Source organism: Hippoglossus hippoglossus, chromosome 17 (assembly GCF_009819705.1).
Source record: "Hippoglossus hippoglossus isolate fHipHip1 chromosome 17, fHipHip1.pri, whole genome shotgun sequence".
Lineage (NCBI taxonomy): Eukaryota > Metazoa > Chordata > Actinopteri > Pleuronectiformes > Pleuronectidae > Hippoglossus > Hippoglossus hippoglossus.
Window position 1 is genome coordinate 14,837,021 of NC_047167.1, and position 26,267 is coordinate 14,863,287.

Here is a 26,267-nt window from a genome sequence, read left to right on the forward strand (position 1 = left end):
CGTGCAGAACAGTGAGCTGTTAGTGATACTGCTGTGGCAGCAGAACGCACACCAGGCCCTTGCCTTACAAAGCACAGCGGGACCAATCTTGAGTAAATAGACATCTAAGGTAACTTATCATGTCGTCATGGTCAACTCATCCCCTGTCCTCCCCTGATAGCACCAACAGGAGGAGTACAAATTTCAGTGATTCGCAAACACAGTAAGTGCCTCTTTCACTCGGGCAGACATCCACCTAGTTGCATGTGTCAACATTTGTAGGGGGATACACTTTGCACACGGCTGCCTACTTGTATATCTGTATGGATTTGGAAATGCTGGGCAAGCAGAACTAGGTTAAGTGAGCAGAACTGATGGTTGAGTGCATATATCCACATTAGGCTGAAATGGGGGGGATACTTGTGGTATTTTCCTTTCGCCAACATTACGGTGTAGTTGTCTTACATATCAATTTCTTTCTTACCGTCTCAGCAGTAAACTCTGGCGGGTTGTCGTTAACGTCGGTGACTCTGATGAGAGCCGTGGCTGTGTTGGAGAGGCCGTACATGGGGTTGCCCTCCATGTCAGTGGCCTGGATGATGAGTGTGTACTGGGGCACTTTCTGGAGGGGAAGGGAAGAGAAAAAAACGACAGGATTAAAACACAGTTTCTCTGTATAGGACTGGTGCAGCCATTTTTTTTACTGTTATGTTATTTTAAGCCCCCTTTGTTCACGCAGATGAGGACAGACAAAAGATTAGACACACTGTTTATCCCGATCCATTTTCTTTACAAAACTTCCACAAACTACAAATGACCACAAGGTTAAATAAACACCGCTCTGAGTCAGTGTCAACATTATAAGCTCCATGAAGATTTATTTCTGGAATTACAGCTCACTTTAGCCTCCCTGATAAACTGGTAACTCAATGTGCATTATTATTTATGTTTTCAACCAAAAGGCAACAAATCTGAACTGGATAGGTTATTAATTATAATGACTAATGATGGCCTTTTATATAAATCAGATTTATTCCCTATGGGGACATGTGGGTAGATGTGTGAAGCGCACACCTCTGCCACATACACACCATCATGAAGCTAACAAATGACTCTTTTCACATTAAAAGCCACTCAGGTGACGGACCAGTTGCTAGGTAATGAGAGCCGGGCAAATTACTTTCATGGTGGCAACTGGCAGACATAAAACTGCGCCCCCAGGGTGGAAGTGATTGAACAGCCACCTAGCCAGATTGCCCTCCCTAGGATTGCACCAACTGGCTCCAGCATTCTATATTATTTTATTTATTTTCCCAAATAGCCGTACGATCCAATTAAATGAAAGAGAGGTCGCTTTCACAGCACGGGGAAAAGGCGAGAAAGAAAAATGCAAGTAAAGCTTCTGCTTTAGAGGAAAAAAAGGCGAGAATGAGGGAAGGGAAACATTTAGCCGCTCAGTGATGCACGCTGCCTCCTTGTAAGAGTAAATAAGTGTGAAAGAGCCAAGTTCATTTCTACTTCTCATTTAGTTGCTAATCTGCAAAATTCCCTTTCACTTTAGCTCATTAGTTCTCAGACAGTTTGAATATCAGCAGAGATACTCAAGCTGTGTTTTGCCATCATATAAAAAATGCACAGTGCATTTATGTAAACATGGGAAATGGATGTGCTGATCTACAGCAAGCAGCAAATGCAAGACAGAAACATTAATTGATATAATGGATGGCCTCGCTATTGAAGGTTTCACTTAAATGCAAACTGAAGATTTTAATAATAAGTCTACATTCATAAACACTAAGGGAGTGGAGTGTTAACAACAACAGAGCGATATGACATCAAGAGAAAGAGAGCAGATGTAGAGGAACGTAAAGAGAAAGAGAGAAGGAAAGAAGGACAACATGAAAAGACAGAAAGAAACGGTGTGAGTCACCTCTCGGTCCAGGCCTGCCGCCACCGTGATGATGCCTCCTGTTTGGTTGTTGATGGTGAACATATTGGAGGTCGGACTCTCTGGATTCTGAGACAGGATCTTGTAGCGCAGCATCCCATTGTTCGTTTTGGGGTCGTCTTTGTCGACAGATGTTACTGTCATAACAAATGTTCCTATGGGATAGAAAGACAGAGAACACATGTAAATACTATGATGCTGTGTCTAATTATTTTTTTACTGAGTGCTGTTTTCGTTGTTTTGTAATTTTGCCATCAGATTGTTCTTTCTTGTGATCTTTTAGATTTTATACAGCAGAAGCAAAGTTAACAAAATGGCCACCCCAGGAATGCCGTCGATGCTGTTTGATCTGCTAATGCTGTGTCAACACGTGGAGGTGGAGGCTCAGACTGCAGCCAATCGTTTGTTCATGCCGTGTGGTGCTTTGCTCGGCCTTTGTGGTATATATTACCTGGCTTGGAACCCTCCGGAACACTGCCGTTCCAGATCTGATGGGTGAACTCGGGTCTGTTGTCGTTCATGTCGATCACATTGATCACAATGTCGATAGGGTTTTCTACCTGGTTGCCGTTGAGGTCCACTGCATGAGCTCTCAGCTGGAGGACAACACAAACACATCTGGAGTGTTAACTGTGCAAACATATATACTGGGAGACACCACTCACTGAACACCGCCCATTTAAATTCTGCGATAGTGAACCCCACAGAACAGCATTCAAATATTCCAATGTGCTGAATGTGGAAAGCAAAAGAGCACAAGTTCAGAAAAAGAGAGGAAATTCTCTTTGTAAAAAAGATTTTCCTACATCTGGCTCTTGCACGTGAAGCAGAAAAAAGACAAACAGTGAAGAGATTCAGTCTGATACCTGACAGTCGACAACAGCACAAACATTTTAGCTGCATTTTTATGTTTGTCTCTTGAAACAGATACACTCTGATTTTATTCACCACTGTTGCCTAACACGAGGTCAGCAACGATTCAGCTCTGTTTTACAAAAACAACTCTGATGTGCCGCCTCTTTCTGCACTTCAAGTGTGTGTGTTTTTTCCTGCATAAGTGCAAGTTGAGGACTCGTGCGCTGGAATAAATATAAGTAATATATTGAAGAATATGTTGAAAAACTACAGTATAAATCACATGCCAGTGCATGTCTGGTTTATGGTGTAGTTCCAGTGTATCAATGAATCTATTCTTGCAGTGTCAAGTGCCTGCTGCAAAATCTATTGACGAAATTACAGGAAATAGACGGACGTTGGCGAACTTACATATCAGCAACATACTCGAGTAACACAATACTGAGCTGCGTCTGTATTTCTCTACAGTTTACAGTTCACATCCGCCTTTATCTGTGGAGCTTCTTTGTCTCGTGGCCTTCAAAGATCACTTAAGTAGTTTCTATTAGATAAATGCATTGCATTATTTTATCGTAAGCTACAACTCTGACGTCTACCAGTTTATTTTTATATTTAAAGCACAGGAATATATGGCTTTAGAATTTACAATCCATGGAAGTTTAAAGACCACTAATGAATAAAGCAGCTCTAGAACCTCTAGCTGGGGTTCTCGTAATGTGTCTGACACACACACACACACACACATACACACAATTCACACAAAAACATCATGTTAAATCCTTTAAATTCTCAGACGGATCAGTCAGATTTCCTGGGAGACCCTGGCCTTTATTGAGTCTGAGGAGGCCATTTAAGCTACACGTGACCCTTGAGCACATGCCAACTGGCAGGAATGTCAAACCCTGCCAGAGAACACACATTTCTCTCGATAAACTAGGCAGGAAAAATCATTAGCACATTACAAGGAATCTTTTAAAATTAAAAATAAAACTATTGTGTGCGACTTACGTGGAAGTTGGAGATGTGCTCCCGATCCAGGGGCTTGTTGACAGACAGCTCCCCAGAGATGGGGTCGATGATGAACATGCCGGTTGGGGGCTGGTCGGCTCCGGGGCCTGTCACACTGTATCTGAGGGAGCGGTTCTTGTCATGGTCCGACCGAATCTGTTTGAGATGAGAATTTGGTTAGTTGACACTTCTCAACAATCTGTCATCATTTTTTTGTTTTTATTTTAAACATGAAAGATAAACAAATCTTTTAATACGGAATACTTAAATTAGTTGATATAGAAATATACATACAATAAGCCAATAATGGTCACATCTTTGTTTTCTAATTATCAATTGATCATTTTTTTTATTGTTTGATTTTCTAGCAATTTCTTTCAATTATATAGATTGCTCTTTCTGATCATCAGTGAGAACCAATTGTTCCTAATTTCTAATAGTAATAATAAAGAAAAGCAAATATGAGAAGCTATAAATTCAATTATTTATTAAATTAGCCGATAATTTCCCGTAGATTGACTCATTTATCAGCTAATCATTTCAGCACTGGTTTAAAAGTAAGTAAAAGAGTGCATATTAAGAGTGTGTGTGTGAGTATTGAAGTTCTGCCTCTGCCGAGCTGTCTATCCTGTTTGCAATGTAAGCTGAGACCCTCTGTGCATACAGCCCAGATCCATGCTGAGCAAACAAAGAATTTCGTCATCCTAATAACATCCACCAAGTCCCAGGAACATCCCTTCTAATATGGTCGGGTTTAATATAAAAACGCCATGTACAGGAAGTAGCGCTCAATAAGGAAGTCATCTTAATTTGCTGAAAGGGGATCTACTTCTTCTTAGCCGTCCCTCGTATTGTGTGTCCTCTGTCAGCCACCCACACATGGGCCCGACCCGAGAGTTGTTGTAAATGAACTGGGCCATGTGCGTCCTTGAGCCATGCTAAAAGGTATATGATATCTGAACAGGCAACCAAGGAGCAGCTGCACTCGTGAGCACTTCAGATTTGTCTGTGGTTCTAAATAATATGTTACATCGGTACAGACTGGCCCCTGAAACAAGAAATAAATAATACAGTGTAAGAAAAGAGGCCCGACCTTTAGCAAAGTGCTGTAAATATGAAGCATATTGTTGAAGGCACAAGCCTCGTGTCTGTGACCCTCTGAGTGGGAGCTCAGGGCAGCAGGGACCTACAACGTTGTCAAATCCACCAAAAAGCATTTTCTTTGAAGTTATGAGAGCAGTGTGTGTGTGCGTGTGTGCGTGTGTGCGTGTGTGCATGTGTGCATGTGTGCTTGGGTGAGCTACGTTACCCGGACAAGCTCTTGCGGAAAAGGGCCTCGTGAGTTCTCTGGGACATTGATTGGGGGGATGACCCAGTCTCTCTTCATGCGTTTGAGTTGGCTGTCCGTGTGTCGTGATGGAAATACTATTTCCTTGGAATCCTTGGACATGACTGGAGGGACAGCAACTTCCTGGACCTGTAAAAGGGAAATGATTTAGTTTGAGAGGCGGGCAGTGATCACATCTACGCTGTAAAATACGAGTACGTGTATTTTTAGCCACGCTGGCGGAACAGCTCTCTGGGTGGCAAGGTTGGTCTGTCCAACAGCCGAGTAAAAACTTTTAACAACTTTTGGATCGATCGTCATTAGGTTCAGTGGCAGGTAGTAAATAGTAGCATGTTGATGTGCCAGGGGCGTAACCAGGTGGCACTGGTCCCAGCTGAAATCTGATTGGCCCCTGAAGTGCACAATGTGTTTGAGCAGAGAACATTTTTCTAAATAGCTTTAATGATCCGTGGCTTTTCTCATAGCTACAGGGCTAAACGTAAACAAGGAAAGACTTAAATGTGCACTTATCAGGAATTGTGCATGGATGTTGGACATATTATTGTCCCCTCTGTGTAAATCGGGGCCCCTTTATGGCCCCTGTTTTAGAAAAAGTCTACATCCGCCAATGTGAAGTGCTAAACTAAGATGCTAAACATCAGCGTGTTAGTATTGCCACTGTGAGCATTTGTGGCTTAAAAAAAAATCAACAGTAAAATATGTGATGATATGCCTTGAAACACTCCAGCCACTGTGTGGCTACTACAGCAGCCACACACAACACTAGTGCCGGTTTTATTTTAAATGTCAGGCCTCTTCTTATGTGCTGATATAATGCACCCACACAGACAGACCAGCTTACATAATGGATCTGCCATCCTCCCTCGGCTGTAATGAATGAGATTTGAAACAAAGGAGGATGGTACCTGCAAGCCAGACACTAAACACACAGATGGCTCAAATTGCCTATGCTGCTCCAGAGACTGGGAAGACTGAAATGGTGCCAGAGAAAGTTTAAATAACCTTGAACAAAACAAGGAAGGAAAGAAAACAGAACAACAATATGTGAAATATGGCAATGCCAACGACTGATCGCTGGGATTAATATTTAACTGTCACATCTCTTGATGCATCTTCCTTACTGTTGCCTGTAATTATCTGAATGTAGATTGGTTCGGATGAAGTCAAGGCTGACAAACCATTACAAACTGCCCTATGCAAACACAGAAATTAATTACCACTTTGCCACCTTATATTGTGACCCATATCCCAAATTCCCGCTCCTCTAACATCTGGGGAGCTGTCGCGTAGCTTCCACTAATCATGTTTGAAATCCGATTATGCTGCTTTCACACATTGGAAATGCAGAGAGGCAAGCGGACAGATAGCACAGGGGCATGCTTCAGAAATATCTATTACCCTATTAAAATGGGCGCGAGTGAGTGCAGTAATTATTTGCAACCTGCATCTGGAATGATGAATGGCACGGCGGGTTTGTTCAGCCCCAACACACATCTATCTCCGGTGCACTGGAGGTCTGTGCCCATCCACACTCGCCGAGCACCCTCCATCTTCTGACTGGGAGTCTACTTCAGAGTCCGGGAGGGTGTTCGGCTGAGTGATGGCCCGAGTGTTTGTGAGTGTGGGGAAAGTATATGCATGTGTGTGTGTGTTTGCCTTTTTTAGAAAAATTCTCACTTTCCGATTCAGAAGACATTTTTCGCTCGTGGACTTTAGTGGAGCTGAGGTTCCAATAGAGGTGGAAATGGAGGCTGAGGACACTGTCATGTTAATGGGGATATTGTTTGGCTGTCATTGATTAAAATGTTTCCCCAAGGCTGCAGCATTCATGGCACTAATAAAAAAATATTTAATCGCTGATGTGATTAAGAGATGCGTGGTGATTCATGACAATAATTGTACTGGGGGGAAGATAACCAATCATGACCTCATAAATGTACGGGATACGGGAAAGTCAATCCCTGATTTCATTAGATAGCAATCAGGGTAAATTCAACACCTCTCAACTGACACAGATCAGAGCTATTGATGATGCAGTTGATCATTTGTATACATGTGTAGAATCGATGTTTACCTCTGTTAATGTTTGGGGAAGGTGCGTATTTGCGTTTGACCAACCGGCACCAGTGACTAATGGTATCATTAAAATCACATACCTGCAGTGGTCCCTGTAGTAAATGACTGTCAGCTGCAAACAATGGCGTTTTGAAAAGCCGTGAAATCATTACCTGCTACAGGTTTAATTTCGGCCCAGCAGATCACTGCGCCTGCAGCACTGACAGTAACTGCACATAGCTGTCGGTATTAACTTTTAATCTGCACTCACATAAAATACGATGGCTGCCTTCCCTGAGATTATCTGCTGCAATACACACACACTCCGAAAATGGCCACTTGTGACCATTCCTTTAAGTGTATTACAGGGATTAGGACAAAAAGCACATTGGTCTTTGTAAAACAAACATGATTACTGCATTTGGGGGTGTTCATTAAGACACCAGACGGCTTGTGATTTAAGATCTCGAAGTTGGATTATTAACACATGCACACAGACTCACTTATGGCCCTACATAGTGAGTCGGCACACTGAGACTAGCATGTGTGTGCAGTGCCACGGTGCAGTATCCTGTAAGTTTAAAGCAACAGATATTATCTAATTGAACAGTAGCACATAAGCTACTGGCACTGAGGTTAAAACCTCTGCAATAACTCAGCCTTCTAGGGCTTCTTTTCATTTCCTGTCTACAAGGCAGACGGCTGAAACATGTGTAGAGCTGTTTTTTTTTGTGTCTGCGTGCACTTCCTCTGATCCTTGGCCAACCACAATGTTGACATATGAGCACATGGTCACTCTAACTAATTGCAGATGAATGCACAACACGTCCACTGGAACGGTTAGAGCGGCACTCGACGGCACAGACAGATGCTTCCTGTCAAAGCGGTGAAAGAGGTGCGTCCCCTTCTGGATGACAAGGCAATAACCCCCACAATCACGAGGCATGCTTGCGGAAATCAACTTTATGGGAAGCTATTTTGCATCTGCTCTTGCTACCCACTGACCGTGTTGAGTATATGTTTGTGCTCCTTGTAAATTGACACATTAAGTTTTAATTAGCAAGCATCCATCCAGTCTCTCGGAACACCTGCTACAATTTAGGGAACTAGTCATCTGTGAATGCGCGGTGTGCCTAATAACCGTAAGTTATTTGATACGAGGGCAGAATTGATCGTTCCGCTTTTCTACATCCGTCACACAATCAACAAAACAAATCAGAAGTGTTGTAAAAAAAATGGTTGAGAAGTAGTCACCTGCTGGCTGGATGCAGCGGTGGGTGTCAGCCTGACTTGGGTCACCCATTGCTCCTGCGTGGTGGAGTCGCTGGCCTTGATCAGCAGCGGCGATGCAGGGAGCGTAGAGGGCTGAAGACTCCTGGCAGCATAAACGACTCCGTCAGCCTCTATCCGGAAGTCGGAGGGGTTACTGCATTCAAAGCGCACCAGACCACTTCGGCCACAGTCAAGAAACCTCACTGCAAGAGACAGAGACAAATGGGTTGAACTTAAAAATCACCCTAACAGTAGGAGGAAAAACTAGAGGAAAAAAAAAAACTGATACAGAGACAAAGGGGTGGAAGACAGACAGCCAGACAGACAGAAGGTCCACAAAGGTTTTCTGATTCTCCCTCTCACTCATGCATTATTCACTTCAAGCTGTGCCCCAAAGGTATTGCTCAAAACAGGTGCAGCAGAGGAGAGAGTTGGAGGGAGAGAAAACTAAAAAAAAAAGAGGAAAGTGTTCACCTTAAGGGCTATTAAGAAGAATCCAAAAACAATACATTTAAAACCTGATATGTACATTAGACTGTCTAAATGCCTCACTGTGTGTTTGGGTTTTGAGAAAATGTATTCAGTTTGTATGAAAATGTTCAATTCCACTCGGCAAGTCTCATTTTATTTCGAGAACAGGCCGCCGCATGCTAGCTTTGTCCCCAATGATGCACAGGGATGCCTACCACGGATGATTGCTGATCCTCGAGAGACAGAAGTCGGTGCATGAGATGTTCATTTCATCAGCGTGTTCACACAGAAAACACACAGAAAACTCGCAGCGCACATACAGATACTGTAGACAGGTGGCTCATGGGGGCTCGGGTCCCACAGGTGCTTCAGTGCCAGTGGTACAACACCACTTCATGTTACAAGTGAGTGACAGTACAGCGCAACCTACATAGCACCTACATGTACACATACACACACACACATACACTAAGAGCTTTATTGTGTGATCCTTTTGTGTTGATGGATGTGTTTCCCTGGCAGGCCCACCTCATGTTTATAGCACACAAAACGGCATAAAGGCAAAGATAAAAATACCTCCCGGCCAAAGAGATCACAACGTTACCATATATTGTTTGTGTGGGGGTCTCTGCTGGTGCTGCTTTGAATTATTAAAGCAGATGTGGAATTACTTAACAAAAGCCTTGAAGGAGGGTGCCTAATCTTCCTTTGTGCTGCTACCTTGGGGACTCACTGATGTCTTCAGAGTATCATCTGCACTGAGTGCATCGAGTTCCTCTGGGCTTGGGGAAAGGATGCAGCCGACCAGCTTGTGGCCTGAAGGAAGTCATACATTTACTCCCAGGCCTATTTAATATTATCACCCAAACACTTGCAATAAATTCTGCCAAAGTGCACCACACCCTGCCACTAATAAATCTCTCAGTGATGACAGGGGGTGAATTTAACAATTTTCTTTGCCGCTTGTTACTGCAGGCAGGGTGCATGTTTTCAGACCCTCCGTTCCACCAGCACTGACAAAAACATACCTCTATTTTATGTGGCCAACTAAACGGACAATGGCTGAACACCAGGCAACATCAAGAAATGGAAGGCAAAACTTCCTTAAAAAAAAAACATTTCCAATTTAAAAGTGAATATGGGGGGGGAGTGGAAAATACAACAAAATTACCCTTTACAAACTAAGATGTCTTTGAATGTGAGTAAGAGAAAAAGAAGGCGTTGAGGCTGTGAATCAAAAGTCTGGTTGTAGAGAAAGTTTGGAAATCGACATGAAGTGTTTTCTCAATCTATTCATCCCGACGAATGAAAACACAATCTTACTCCACTTTATCAAAACCCAAACACAGAGAACAAATCTGCTGCAAGGACCATGAGCTGCATTCCATCACAGTTTTAAACTCTGAAAAAACAAGAAAGCAGCTCCGCACACTGGACTTTTTCTTATCCTGAAGAATTGCCATTCATCTAAATATTGCTCAACGGCACACAAGGTGAAATAGCGGTGCAGCCGAGGCAGCACTTCCAATAATGAAGACAGAAGATGACACGCTCTTTCTTCTACAGCAGAATACACTTGATACAGAGCATCTCCTTCCCCGGTGCCCTGGTTCAATTATTGGTGACCAATTAGCCTTTTTTTCCCTCTTTGAACCTGGAAACGCTGACACCAGGTAGATGACCTTCTCTCTCTGAGGGGTTTGCCTTAAAGTCAGCCACCTGTAAAGTCAAAGCCTTCAAGCAATCAACCCAGCCAGCCCAAGTCAGCAGATAGTCAGACAGAGGTAGAATACAGAGTGAGGGCGACTGTCAAAATAACTCACACTTCAGCACAAGAAAAGTCCATAGATTTAAGAAGCTTCACAATGTTGCTGCTGGAGAAAGTCTCGCTCACTATTTTAACTGAGGCACTTGGATTAAGAATAGTACACAGTACAATTTCTTTTGTATTTATTTAGTGAATATAATTAGTCACAATTAGTAGATTGCTCAATTGAAAGTATTGTAATAAATACAGATTTTTTAAATTAAGATTGCCAAATATTTGAAGGGTTCCAACTAATTTAGATAACCAGAAATTGTTGTTTGGAATATACAATTATTCACAATTTCCTTAAACCAAAAAGTTATGTCTTCGAATTGTAAGAATTACATGTTTTGTCCACCTGACAGTCCATACTCAATAAAAATGTCATTTACTTTAATTATTATCATTAATCTATTATCAGCAATGTACTAATTGTTTCAACTCCACTCATATTCACAAAATAGACATCATGTTTGGCTCGAGGAAATTGTGAATAATTATTTATATTTATTATCTAAATTAGTTTCATTTTAAAAACATGTTGCCGGTATGTCTGGGTATGAGTCTGGATAGTGCTATTAAAATGAACTGTCCAATAGGCTTTGTTGTGAATATTTTGTCAATAATTAGCAACTAGAAACAGTAATTATCACACATATTTCCTTTCTTTCCCTCAAAGCTGCAGCGCATATGTTTCCATTTTCTGTCCTACGTGCACTTTTTGACTTTACTTTTCGTGAGCATTCCACTTGACAGCACCATTCCCATGTGAGCTATTTTAGACCAAGCCCCTTTTTGCACAGAGCACCAGCTCTTTAACACTGCCGGAAATGTAGCCATCAGGGCACCTCTGAGAGGCCCTTCAACAGGCAGCCCCCACAGCAATCACAAGAAAAACTCCCAGCAGGCACCACCATTCCCAATGATAATGAATGGGAATGTCCAGGATGTGTCTATTCATTAATAAGATGGATTCTGGTGGCTTACAAAAACACAGAAATGTGTAGCATGGCTTAGCTTAAAAAATGTAGCTGCTGCAACTTATCTAGATGTATGGGATCCCCACGGTACAGGGCTAAAATAAATCTTGGCTGCCACGCCCTATCAGACATGTCGTCATGGGCTCAACGATAAAGGCCTTTGGTAAGAGCAGAAATGCCGATGCAGCAATTGGGAATTGGGGGTTGGGGTTAAAAAAAGAAGGGAAGGGAGAGAGGGGGGGGAAACAAGCCTGTCAGCAGAACGGCCTGTCCAACTAATGCCCTGCACCGGGGCCCAAAATTACGTACGACTCAATGATCCCATTCACGGCTTAGATACCCCCCTCCCTCGCTGACAAGACACACAAAAACCCAAGCTAACCTCTCCGTAGTGCCAGAGTGCCTCGCTATTGTCTGCTTCATCACGTGATAACTCTAACTCAGACAGACACAAATAGTTAGAGAGCGAGATAGGCAGAGGCAGAGAGAGATACATTTAATTTGGAAATGAAATGTGGACTTGGTGACTTCGCAGGCGAAAAGAAAATGTTCCACAATCTTAGCCTTTCCGTCTGCCTGCCAAAATAGTGAGCAGGCAGAAAGTCCCTCTAATGTACTGTAAATGTGACAAGACTGAAACCCCTCATGTGAGATCATCCCAATATCACTATCATTCACTCCTGAGAAGTGAGGTCACTGGCAGTTGAGAAATACTTAGCGTAGGTGTTTCATCAGTAGCTACAAATAAATGCAGACCCAGGCAAATACCCCAGTGGCAATTCTCCCCACACCCAACGCCGGGAAATGCTACAACACCCCTGACAAAACACATTATTCACAAATGAATGTGACCAGGTTTTGTACAGTGGCCTGCACTGGCGATGAAACAATGCAAGGCTCCAACTGAATGTGCTGTGTGAGACATCCATGCCAGCACCACGACTGTGAAGATCCTGTTAAGCCTCGGTGGAGTTCGCACTCCGCTACCACGATTCGAACTTCTGTGACATGTATTTCTCATCTCATCCTAAACTTTAGATAACGTATTAAATTAAGTCAGGATCCTCTAACAGCGAACAAACTTTGTGTCCAACAACAAAAATATCCTCCTCAGCATACTACTATAATTGCCCAATTATTGCACAAACTGCTAAAAGCACAAAACACAAATGTTTTCAAAATAAGATGACTGCTTGCTATGTGTAATTGTGCATCCATTTTTTGTTATTTTTTCCTACGATGCTATAAATATGAATGCATATTCTACAGCTTCAAGACTGGCAAGTAAACAAATGCCGTTGTGCGACTTATTACATTGCATTCTTCACAATTATAGTCATTTGCATGCAGATATTAAAAATGAAAGGATATTATTCTATGTAAATTGTTGTTTTGGTGCTCTATGATCTAACAAAATCTATGAATTATTTTGTCTTTTATTACAAATACCTAAATGTAAACTGATGATCTAAACCTGCATAACTGTTTCAAGAATTATGTCAATAAATCTGGGTTATTGTGAAAACATCATCAATCCCTTTTAATAAAAAACAACCATCACTGTAACAGGGAAATCATGTGCGGAGATACTATGTTTCACTACTCGTCTGAACCAAGACATTTCTAAATATCCATTAATTCACAGTAGCTGCGATGCAGAGACTAAGGTGTATTTCTGTTTTTAGAAAATAGGGTATTCTTCAGAGAAAGCGTGCCTTTTGCCAGACTAAGCCCTTGAAGGCGTTTTACTAATGCACTGCACTTCAAACGCGAAAAGCATTCCATGCATTTATAGCTGCTCCTAAAATATGTAAGGGATTTGCATGAAAAAAACATGCAGTGTCTGTACTCGGTTCAGTGTCTCTAGAAATTAAGAAAAACTAAAGAGGAATTGCATCAGTGCATAAACACATTTAACAGGCAGCTGGCTCATTTTCCTGGCTTGATTGCAGTGACCGTTCCCTTACCACTCGGGTTTGTGCGGTTTATGCATATTGTTGGAGCTTTCAGAAGCTGCTGCTTCAATTATAGAATTATAAACAGTCCATCAAAAAACATATTGGTGCTACCTTCCCTTATCACAAGCCCTCACATTGGTGTCCACACTGAGAAACACAAGCACTGTGGATGTCTAAGCGGCTGGAACCATATGAGCTTACTCAATCTCAAACACAGACGTTTAAGCTTCCTTTATCTAACCAACTGGTCCTTAGGAGAGGGAAACAATTTTCTTTTATTTTGACATGTTCTTTCTTTTCTTTTAATACTTGTATTTATATCATATTTGCACATGGTCATTTGCTGTGCCAGGACACTGCAACCCCCTTTGACAACATTGTATTCGCAGTACAATTGCAAGATGAGCAGACTTCCCTCCAGACCAAATTCATTGTCGGACATGAATTCCAAAAAACGTCCGGACAATTGCATTTCGGACATTTTATGGTGTTTGCCTTTCACATATGATGAAAGCAGCAGAGATTGTCCAAGTCAGACACGTTCAAAACAACAGGAAAATATCTGGAGCTTTCAGGCGACGGGTGGTGCCTGTGTGGATCATGCAGGAGGTGGGACACAATCTACAACTTCTGCTATAGAAATTACATGTTTTTGTTCACAGCACATTGACACTGGCGTTGGTTCTCATCACCAACAGCTCTTGAATCTAGTTGTCTTTCCATCTTCTTCTGCTTCTTCTTGGTTTATGGCACCTTTTTTTAATCCCGAATTATTTGGATTCTTTTAGCTTCTGCTGATTTCTCACATGGGCTCACTCAGACATTCGCCGGACATTTTACTAAGGGAGAATGTGACTGACTCAGGAGAAAGTCGGGAGTTCAGTGCATGTCTGAAAGCAGAACTAGAGTCACCTCCATTTCCTTCAGAGTGCCTAAGCATCTCTCTGTTGCTCTTAAGTACAAGGCTTCTTCTATGTCGTGTCTCAGCAATGATCTGCCTCAAAGAAACCACCATTACTGTCTCCAACGGTTGTCCCGTACCTACAAATCAACTTCATACCTAGTAGATACCTGCTGGGTTGTCAGTAAAACACGCTAGCCAAACGCAAGCAACAGCAGTGATTTACATGAAGTGACAATCAGTTGGAGCCTTCTATTCCAGTGGCTAAACCAAAAAAATGCATCATGACAGTTGGGCCGTTTTGAATAAGTAATTGTTGGCCTTTGTAAATTAGCAATCTCGATGGGTTAACGGGGGGGGGGGGGAGCGCACATGGGGACATCACAATTATTCTTGCACCTTTGTTGGGCAAATGAAATGATTCAGTGTTTACCAGTACAATGACAGCCGAGCATTGTGTGGATTACTGTGTCACTGGAGCCAAGAGCTGATAAGGCTAAGCTACATCCTGCTGCAGTTATCAGCGCATAGCTACTGGGATTTTGTGAGTTATTGAGACGAGCAGCTTGATACGGAGGCTTTGGTGGGGTATTAAACTGACCACATTACCAAGATGTCAAACACCCATGCTCTTTATGATGTCTTTCGGCAAAAGCTCCGTGACCCCTGCAAATGCTCTTAGGTGAAGCTCATTATGGAAGGCATCACATTAATATGCTGCTAAATCAAACAGGAAAAAAAAATCATAAATGCTGAGAGATTTATAGATTCAAGAAAATAAAACGCCAGGAAGTGTTTCACTGCCCCCTCTCCTTCAGAAAGGACAATAATGGATACCTTTTGAAGAAGAAAACTCAGAATTACAATTATATGGTGGGGCTAAGTGTTGGGTAAATGTGACCTTGCACACCAACACAACCTCCTGTCTCTAAATCTTAAGGACTACAGTCTACAACGCCCCGCTGGCAGAGCATCTCAGATGTAAATCTGAGTTATATGAAATGAGGAGCTGAACTTCGTGTCCATAAAAGATGTTCTCTGACCTCATTGTGTCCTCTCATAAAAGGTCACAGCATGTTAATTGCCCTCTATACCCTAATTCACCTTAAAATTACTGGCACTGGTCGTTTTGTCCACTCTACAAAGGCTTTAATGATTAATGGGGGGGTAGTGAGTGGAGATGGAGAACAAAAGCAGGTATGTGAGTGAAATAAAGTGATCCGGGCAAGGTTGGAGGACAGAGGCAGGCTGAGACACTTGAGATGCCTTTTAGAAAATAGGATTGTGAATAATAAGCCATTTAGGATGGCTACATGCATCACTTTTTATTGTTTCTGCATTGCTAGGTCTTTGGTGGTAATGCACCACAGTTACATACATGTACATTTTAGGAAATGCTCCACTGCACTGTGCAGGCCTCTGCTGGGCCGGTGCTACTGCGTCTCAGGCACTTTCAGCTGGACATTAAGTTAACTAATCTCTGTGGTGAAGTAAATATAGTTTATATATTGATTGCTTTCGATTATTATGCCTCTACAAATACACTACTTGAATAAAAGAGCCTTTTAAAGTAAAAAAAAAAGAAAAAAACATCCATTCCATCACTTTCATGCATTCCTATAGTGCTAATAAACACCAAATCAAACACGGGCCTATTTATACATACAGAGAACAACTGGATTGATTTAGATGAAAGAGCTGATGGTTTGGAGGATTATTTTCTGAAGAATGTTTTTTTGGGTTGGAGACAAGACAAGCATAAAAGCGAAGCAGCCATTGGCAACATCAGCTGATATCTGCGAGCCCCGCAAGCCTGTGGTTCTGAGCCGGGCTGATATTTTGTGAAGAGACTGATCACGAGGGGCCGGGCAGTAAAACTGCCTCAGTGAAACCTGTAATGTGACATTATTAGCTTCGTTTGATCTCAAAAGCACAGAGTCAAAGCTGTTTAGTTCATCCCCTTGATCATTTCTGTCGAAATACCATCGGAAAATCAAAGAGACAGAGAAGGAGGCACTGACCAGAGATGATGAAGTAACCTCTGCTGGAATGTTCACTGGCTGCTATAAGATTATTTTTTAAATCACACCAGCATAAAAGCACAAACACGTCCCTCTAGCCAGGACTGTGCGAGCCATTGTTCCACAGAGACGGGGGCATTTGGTGGAATAACAGAATAGGTGACTTGTGCAATTATGTCAATGTCTCTTTCTGCTTTCACCAAGTGCAAAACTAAAAGTGTTTAAGTCATGCATACTTAGGCTGTGCTCCGCAGCCCTGCTGTCTCCGTCTGTAGTAAACATTATCCGTCAAACACTGCCAGCCGATGCCAACGTCTCAGCGCTGGCCGAGACAATACTTTTAAAGAAAGAGCCTTTTAGATGCTATGTGTCAGCACTGGCACTGCAGCTCCCCCATTTTGCTGAGCCAGAATTGCATGTTTATGGAAATTATATCAACAATCACTTAAGGTCGGTGTGCAACGAGATACTCACTGAGAAAGAGAGGAGAGTTGTTATCAGGGCGGAAAACACACTACTTGTGTCCCTGTGGTTGAACGTGGCTGGTGCCAGACAGAAATGCACCAAAAACCAGTTTGTTTTAGGAAAGGGTGGAAAAAAATATTGTGCCAATCAAATCCGGACGACTCATATTTGTCCTTTCACGCAGCGGAAAGAGAAACAAACAGAAGCTGTGTATTCAGCTGCATTTTTACATACAAATTGACGGCGGACAAATGAATTACCCTTTCAGATCTGAGACGTTTCACCAATATTGTTCCTACTTTTAGAAAACTTCTTATCTTTCAGTCAGTTTTCAAGCAAATAGCAGCTGAATATTTTTGATACTAAAGTATTAGGTGGTGTATCCCTGTTAGGATGAGCATCAACAGATGGGGTGTAATTTTTTTAAAAGGAGAAAAACAGGGCTAGGATTTTAAGAAAAAACGGATTTGTGTTTAAGATCAAATTCACACTAATATGATTTTATCTAAAACATGCCTTTTTAGCTACGTTTATGCCTGGCATCCACACTACCCCTAAGACTGAAAATTCTGGAAACGCCACAAGTTTGCAGACAGCAAACTAAGAATTTTGGAAACAGTCGTTACACTCCTTGTCACATGAGCCTTTTGATGAAGAAAACAATATAGCATCAGTCTTAACTACTAGTGGTAAATACAATATGGATAATAAAACACAAGCATTTTAAGTACTTTCGGTACTTTCCTGTTCCTGTTGATACGAAAATAAAACAATAGTTTAAAAAAAACAACAAAGTAATATGGCTTTGTTTTTGATATACACGGTCAAATTTAATCAATAAATAAGAACTTGATGTTTTGTTGTCATGTTTAATGAGTCCGAAATAAATTTCATCTTCGCAAATGTCAAATTCCACATGGGATATATACCAGGTTAAAAGACAGACAGGACCTTTCGTGGGAGACGACCACACAAACCACACAGTTCATTAAAACCTTGATTCGCACCGGAGAAAGGTTGTGCCAATTAATGTTCAAGTAGACAAAGGCATTTCCCAGAAGATTGACCACCGAGGAAGCGAGTTGTACGTTATCAATTTGATAAAATTAGCAGAGTTGTAAATTAGGATGTGATTAAATTCTGAGAAACAGTCTAACCTCTTGAGTCACTGTCAGACATGGGGTTCATTTGATGCTGAGGGGAGGTAGATCCAGCCACTGTTGAAAAGTATGTGCGACAGTGGTGGGAGGCGCCTTCTCTCCATATCTGCATAGCTAGACAGCACATACTAATCCTACAGTCTCGCCATCTGGATCGCCTCAGTACATTTAAACCCCCCCCCCCCCACGTTCCTTTAAAAAAAAAAAAACTCACTGGATCTACATGAAACACTTAAATGACCTATTTTGAATTCAAATGAGTTTTTGCCGAAAGGTGACAGGTTTGCATAGTGAATATGAGGAATGTTCCAATTTACATGCACGACTCCCACTAGCTGTTCAGTCAGTCATATTCACAAGTGAAGGGTCGTCATGGTAGTGGGTGTTAAAAAAAACAATATCCTGTATATTGGAAAAAATATTATTCTATGTAATAGGAATAATAATGTACTGCACTGTACAGACCACACACACACACACAACTGGGGTCAATTTGTTTTTGTTAATTCCACCTCTGTGCGTCTTTAGTCTGTAGTAGATACATTCGTCCTCCTTCTTTGTTGCCCTTGTTAAGGTGGACTTGAAAATGTGTATGATTCTTACAAGTACTTCAAGTTTGATTACTTCATTATATCTACAGAAAACACCCACTACACTCAGCCCTGAAGTGAGGTCTAATCTCTCAATATTAACTCAAACACGCCAGCAGACAGACCATGGCTGCAGTTACTGAGCCTTCATGCGATTTGAAATTCAGCCATTTTCTTAATAATTCCTAATAATTCAGTTCCAATTAACAAGAACCTGACATCAAATTTAAAAAATGCATCATTTGTGCAACCTCCATTTTGAATACTTCCTGTGCCTGCTTTACATACAGTCGCTCTGTTGTCAGTCAAATCCATGCAAATGACTGGCTCAGGTCAAGATTGATACACTCCACTGCATCCAATTACAAACCTAACCACACACAAACATGTCGTTCCTATTCATTTTACCCCCACCCCCTTTTTTTTTTAAACACACACACACACATGGATTCGCACACGCAGACACAGAGACACATGCTCACACATGTACACTGTTCATCCAACTGCAAGAGTGCAGCAATTTGAGCCAGATTTTTAAAAAATGTGGGGGGGATTTCATACAACACAGCCCATCAGCAAGAAGAAAAGACATGGAAAGTGCTGCACTCACCTACAGTATAAGATGTCAAAATAAAAGCTGTAGAGGAATGCATGTGGATCGGGGACCAGTTCCGGGGGCCATTATGCCGTGTGTGGCACAGTCACAAGTTCACACTGAGCTTTTGAGAACAAAGCTAATAGAATTCCTGCTTCTCTGCCTTTTTCTTTTGCAGGAGTCGGGGCACGGGGAGAGACAAGGAGAAGGCATGTGAATCCTCTTTGGTCGGGGAACAAAGCAGCAGACAAAGGAAGATGAGGCTGACAGCGGCTGCTTCTGCATCTCTCTCCAAGTAAAGAAAAAATGATTTACCGAGTCATTAGCACATATACAAACAATATAGCGAATGTTCTGCCCTGCTGCTTACACCAACACCCTGTGAATTGTATATCTACATTCTGCAGAGGTGGTAATCAGTTAAAATACTCCCAGAGGTGTGGAAGAAGAAATGTATATTATATTTCACAGCAAATGATTTAAAAAGAGGAGGAGGAGGAGGAGGAGGAGGAGAAGGGGAAAGACTCTTATGATGAAGAGGCCATGACAAAATTTCAAGGCTTCTTTTCCTGTAAATGAGTCATCGTGGAGGGGAGACCATTACAGTCACAGCCACCATCCGTTGTCTTAATTTTCCTCACTTGCTCTAACCCACATGTAACGAGACCCTTGAAAATCTCGCTTTAAAACCCCTTCACAGGAGCAAAACAAACCAACATACAGAGGGGAAAGAACCCATGGCTGTAAAGTGTAAACCTGCCTCCTTTGTAAGGTTGGGGAGAAGAAAAAAAAGAAAATCTTGAAGACAATGACAGCAAGAAAAATAAAGCTTCTTCAAAGAAAAGGATTAGGGCAGCTGCCAATACACGGGGTGTGTGCATTTGCCATTGCACATTTGAATCAATACGTGTCAAATTCCACTTGAAACACAATTAGCTCCTGCTTCAAGAAAAAGACGAAAAATACACAGACGGAAGATTAAAGACAAGCCTAATGTTCTCCTCACAAGCTTTCATATCTAACACATGCGCAGCTTCACAGACGCATGGCAGCTCGTTATGTGCTGCTCCAGTCAAAGAAAAGCAAACACAGAGGAAAGCATGCATTTGTATGAATTTACAAACGCTGTCTTCACGTGTCAACCGAGCTTATCCCTTTGTACCGCGTCGGTTCCTGGAGCTATAGAGCCACAACAGAAATGACGAATGCATCTCGCTGCTAACCTACTTTGACCTGCTTGACCCTCCCCCACAAGCAGTTTGAGCTCAAGAGGGATGAACGGCGTGGAACAGAAAAAGGGGGAGGACGCAGGTTTTTCTACGGATGGATGGAACTGTAACAGCTATCTGTGCAAAGCAATTAATTCCTATATCTTAGGGCTGAATGAATCATTTTTTCAAATTAATAGCACAAATTTGTGTGCAGTGCTACACAAAGAAATTCATTTAAAAGCTTTTTTTTGAATGCAGTCATTATGCAGACTTTGAGAAGTTGAGTTGTTTATCTGATTTGGACAGAAAGCTGACATGTTGTGTGATACAGGCGTCTCGTGCACAATTCAGAGCTGCTATTGATCCCTGCTACTGCTTTTCTTTTCTTTTTTTACTTAATGCAGAAGTTCAGCCTCTGACGCTCAATGCGGCATCAATTTGTAGGAGAGACACATCTTTCTATTAGGGCTTCTCACTTTCATATGCATGACTTCTTTTTTATTTCTGAGCAGAAGCAATTTAACACAATCCAGCCTGACAAATTGACATACTGCATTGGAGTCTCGCCTTCACATAATGCAGTGTGAGCAGCATTAAAAACTACACAAACTATTTAAAATTCAAAAAAAGGTTCTCTAGTCCAGAATTCCTGTCGATTAAGAAATATGTATGCACATCTGAAGTCTGCGATAGAGATTTGAACAGTTCGTATAGATAAAGGATGCACAGTGCATCAGTGACTATGTTTACATGGACACCTATATTCCGATATTAGCCTGATAAAGCCAATAGTCTGAATAAGACACTGTACATGATTGTTTTTGGCTATCTTCACCTGAATAAGGTCATTCTCAGACTTGAGTATTCATTATTCATATGATGTCGACATGTATAGGTCTCAATAGCATTATAATGTTCTATTGGGAGTTTTCAGGGGATATATATTCCTTTTGCTCTTTTTGCCCAGTGTTGCGTCTGTGGTGTGTTTGAAATGCCATTAATGCTCCTACTTGCTCGTGGTGAATCCTCTGGCGAATCTCCTGCTCTGTTCTCACATGGGCTCATTCGGACATTCTCCAGAATTTTTACTAGGGGGCTGGCAGGAGAAATTTCGGAGAATGCCTGGAGCCTCTGACTCGGCCATTTGTGTTCTCACATACTGCCCCTCTGGAGGATATCAGGAGATTATCCAGAGTTCAGTGCATGTCTGAAAGCTGCTATAATCACACTATGCTCTGTAACCTATAAAGAGGAATATGAATGGAAACGGCACAATCAAAATTTGTTCTAAATCTGAATAAGCTCTATTTTTGTAAATGCAGTCACAAACAGAAACAGATATTACAGTCCCTGCACTGTCAGTAGTAATGAAGTATAAATTCAACATCAAGTGTTAACCATTAGTCTTGGCATCAGACCAGCACAAGGAAGCGTCTCCTCTCCCATGCATCGTCTGTGTTGAGGCTGCAGCGTTGCCTTTCGGGTAGTGTGGTGTGTGTGACTGGACTCTGAGTGAGGGAGAGCCCTCTTACTCCCATGTAATCAGCTGAACTGAGTGGGTTCAGAGAAGGATCTGTGCAGCTGTGCTTTATTACAGACACAATGAGTCCCAGATTAAGGGAACGGGAAGGAGGGCGGGAGGGAATAGAGGATCATGGGGGTAGGAAGGAGGAAGGGGGGGTAGTGAGACTGACTCCCAACACATCTGTCCTCGGTTTGTCGGCAGCACAACACCAAAACCACAAGCAAGCCCATGTACAAATCTGTCTCCGCTTGGAAAGGCCACCTGCGGAAATGTTTCCAGACCTTGGGTTTTTAACACAAGGACTCGTGGGAATATGCTGTCGCCTCGCAGTGATAGCGATGTTCGTCAGGGTCACACTAACATTGACAGCGGTAGCACAAACAAGTAGGTGGCACAAACATGTGAATCACCGCAGACAGCTTCTGGTGCTGTTGTGTGGCTCTCTGCGTGTGTCTCAAAGAAACAATCCGGAGTGTTTTTATCGTGACCTTTCAGTTCTACAGTGAGTGGCGTGCTGGTTTTCATTTCTTTCTTTTGAATTACACAAAAGCAGCCTGATGTGGTGTTTTTTTTGTACCCAGAGTAATTGTTGCCCAATTACACAATGCTTTCAGGCCAGGCTTGACAGTGCATGTACACACTCGTGAAGTGGGCTTTTTAGGCTTCAAAAATGCAAGCGATCATGGTGCCTTCACCCGAGTCCCCCCTCACAAACCCAGAGAAAGGGCGAGACGAACAGATGAGAGGGAGAGAAGTAAGGTGCTTGTATTTGGTCTGTACTGCCCCATCATTCTGCTTCACTGGAAGCTCTCAGGCAAACAAAAAAATGTGGGTTCACAGTGTGTTATGCCAACAGAAGCAAGATTCACCAGGAAGACATCCCACTGCCATTAAAGCTTACTGAAAAGCCTTTCTATCCCCCTTCGAACGGCTTTACGCGTAAGGAGTGATTAAACATCAAACCACACTGTTGCACCCTAATCCACCACCCAATTCCTGATGTGCCGCCCTGTTTGCCTCGCTTTCTCCCTTCATATATACATAAGTAGAGACAAGTTGATTCCAAAAACCATTCAGAATTAATCCCACAATGAGATTTTGTGTTTGTGAAGTGGCAGGAAGACTTTCTTACAGAGCTGAGGCGATTTTCTTTTGTTACAGCTTACAAACCAACAGGAAAAAGGTGCAACTAACCTCACAAGGAAAATGTAATTTCGGTTTTGATGGACATTTATCTGCTTTCTCATTACCAGGGAAAGGCCAAAAGTTGGGTGAAATTGACAACAACTGGCCAGCAGGCATATGATACAGCACTGCTTCTCTGTTGAAAATAGTTAGAAGATTAAATTGTTCCAGGTGGGGTCCTATTTTCTTTAAAACTCCTCTGCTCGGGCCTGCAGGTATACGAATAGCAATTCCCCAGACTGGAATTGATCCTATTTTTTAAAAGCGCATGAACAGGCCAACAGGAATGATGGGGGCTGCATCACTTGGGTCTGTGGCTGGTTTTTATTACTTACACCGCTCCTCATCTAAGCCTGTTCTCTCCACTCAACCACATGCCTCTGATTCACTGGAGTGGGCAAAGGAATTATGTTTTTTTCTTTTTACTGGCTTAATCTCATTACTTTCATTGGCTGATAAAACTCTGCGCTTGTTATTTACTGGTCTTTTTTTAACAAAGCCTATGTGCACCAGGAGTATGAGCATGTTCAGATGGATGGAGACACTCCGGCAAGCAGTCGTGATAATAATCATAATAAGAATAATAATCATCTTTATTTGTTCCTATCTCCTGTAGTCAGGGTACGGCACAGCTGCTTAATAACCAATATGATCTCCTCCCCAACTCTATTTCCTCTAGGACCACATAGGACAGATGTGGCAATATACACGGACACTCAAGATGTACGGCCTAATAACTCACATTATATGAATTCAATAACACATGTCTATACCCCTGCATAGTTGTTGATGGGGGCAGTAAAACAAACTTTAATATCCCAGTGTGTTAGAGCTGTTAATGATCAGTGCTGAGGGCAGTTGGGCTGTAACTCACTGTCCATGGCCACTGCAAAGTTGTAATTCTCATGCTAACGCTATATGCAAGTGTCACAGAGATGTCCCTCAGAAACACGCAGACGCAGCATCCTTAAATAACATTCAGCTGGCGTTTTTACACGCTTACCAGCTCTCTGACGTCAGCACTGAACTCGCGGAGCCCTTTCACTTACCACAATATGCAACCCACCAGCTCCCATTGTTTTCTCAGAAACGCATGACGCTGACCACTTTTGAAGGTTATTCGTCAGCGTCCGATTTGGCAGCCGAGGGCAAATAATTAGTTAGGCGAAGTACGGCTTTGGCAGGGCTCACGGGTGCAGTGAAAATATGGCAAACATGGCATGTTATGAGATCACAGACTGCCGGCCAGCTGTGTCTGTTGTTGATACTGCTGATGTTTCAAGCCCCTCCAACATATGGTTTGAATCCGGAACATCAGAGTCGTACTGAGTTTTAAAAAATAAGCAATGGTCCCGTGCATTTGCAGATGCCGGACTAATTGAAAACACAGAAAAACGCATCATGAAATGAGTCCTGACAAATGCTGACACTGTACTTATGTGGCCACATAATTCAAAAGAGAGAGAAAATACAAAGTGTAATCCAGCAACAGTTGTACATTGAAATTTGACTCTTTAATGGGCTGCTAGAATATACTGACACTTTTCGACCTCTAGTATTGTTCAGGTGAGAAATATTCAACGATTTAAATGGTTCAAATTAAACTATTAAACGATCACATCTCATTTTAATGAGCACAGGAAACTCTTGTCAATAGAAGACCTTTCAGTGTCAGACTAAAAGCTTTTCAGAGTTTTAAAAAAACGACCCCCACATCACTGCCTTCTGCACATGGTCAGACGCAGACATACATCAGCCAATCAGGCAGAGGTAACTTTACTTTAGCTTTGTGGGTTTGAAGGCCGCCCTTTCTATCAAATGCATTATTCCGTTCTCAAGTGCATTCCTTGCACAGAGCCCAAAAAAAAAATCAACATAAAAGCGCGAAAAGAGTAAAAAAAATAAAAGACACAACGCAAAACTGAAAACCATTTAGTCCAGCTGTGCAACTTCTCTTACTTATCCACGAGAGGCTGTAGTTACACTGATTAACCCTGCACTGTGAAGGCTGTGGAAGGGGGGCTTCCAGTTTATCATTAAAGCAAACACAGCAAAATGGTAAATAAACCAGGGGAGAAACTAATAGGTGACTAATCGGAGAGTACTGTCTCTTTGACCCTCGGCAAACCCAAATTTTAAGCAGATACTGAACATTTGAATAACTGACAAACAGTCAAAGCTCAGCTCTAACCTTGCCTCACAACATAAAACTAGAGCCAGACTGATATGACGCTTGGCCAATACAGACATATCGACATTCGTTTGTCAATATGCCCGGATATGAAAAGACCTCTGTATTCTGTATTTTACAGAATAAACCATGCAGAAAAGATGTACATTAATGTTTACATTTTACATAAGATATATGTATATTCTTAATTCAAGTTCTATAAATACAGAATTTAAATTTACATTGGTATTGGAATTTGTATTAGCATCGGTCCCTAAACATTCATATCGGTTGGGCTCTACATACGACACCTACAGTATATTATGCCCTGTTATGTGCTATGTTCAATATATATATATATATATATATATATATATATATATATATATATATATATATATATATATATATATATATATATATATATATATATATATATATATATATATATATAAATTTCCCCCGGGATCAATAAAGTATCTATCTATCTATCGATAACCTGCAAGAGCTAATATTAACTTGCGGCTTACAAAAGCAGCCATACTGCAGTGTTCACCTGATTCATACCAAAGCAAACAGAATCCAGAATTTGGAAGCGGTTCAGAAAACTCCTCTTACACCATTCACACAAAGAAACCGGCATTTCCCCAGTTTGTGTCTCAGGTGGGAAATACAACACTTGTAAGAGCAGAAATGGTCAGTTGATACACTGAGATACAGTCTGGGAAAGGGCGTTGTCCATGAACCTCAGCGTGTTGCTCCA

At 41.9% G+C, this 26,267-nt stretch overlaps 1 protein-coding gene across 1 annotated transcript in view; it reads right to left on the reverse strand.

Moving 5' to 3' along the window:
- The window catches only part of cdh2 (cadherin 2, type 1, N-cadherin (neuronal)), a 62,090-nt gene that overhangs the window by 15,485 nt on the left and 20,338 nt on the right, over positions 1-26,267 (reverse strand). The window contains exons 3-8 of the mRNA XM_034613428.1: positions 8,448-8,668; positions 5,100-5,267; positions 3,791-3,946; positions 2,379-2,523; positions 1,910-2,082; positions 464-601 (exon numbers count right to left, since the gene is read on the reverse strand). Coding sequence (XP_034469319.1) covers positions 464-601; positions 1,910-2,082; positions 2,379-2,523; positions 3,791-3,946; positions 5,100-5,267; positions 8,448-8,668 — 1,001 coding nt within the window. The remainder of the gene's footprint in view (positions 1-463; positions 602-1,909; positions 2,083-2,378; positions 2,524-3,790; positions 3,947-5,099; positions 5,268-8,447; positions 8,669-26,267) is intronic.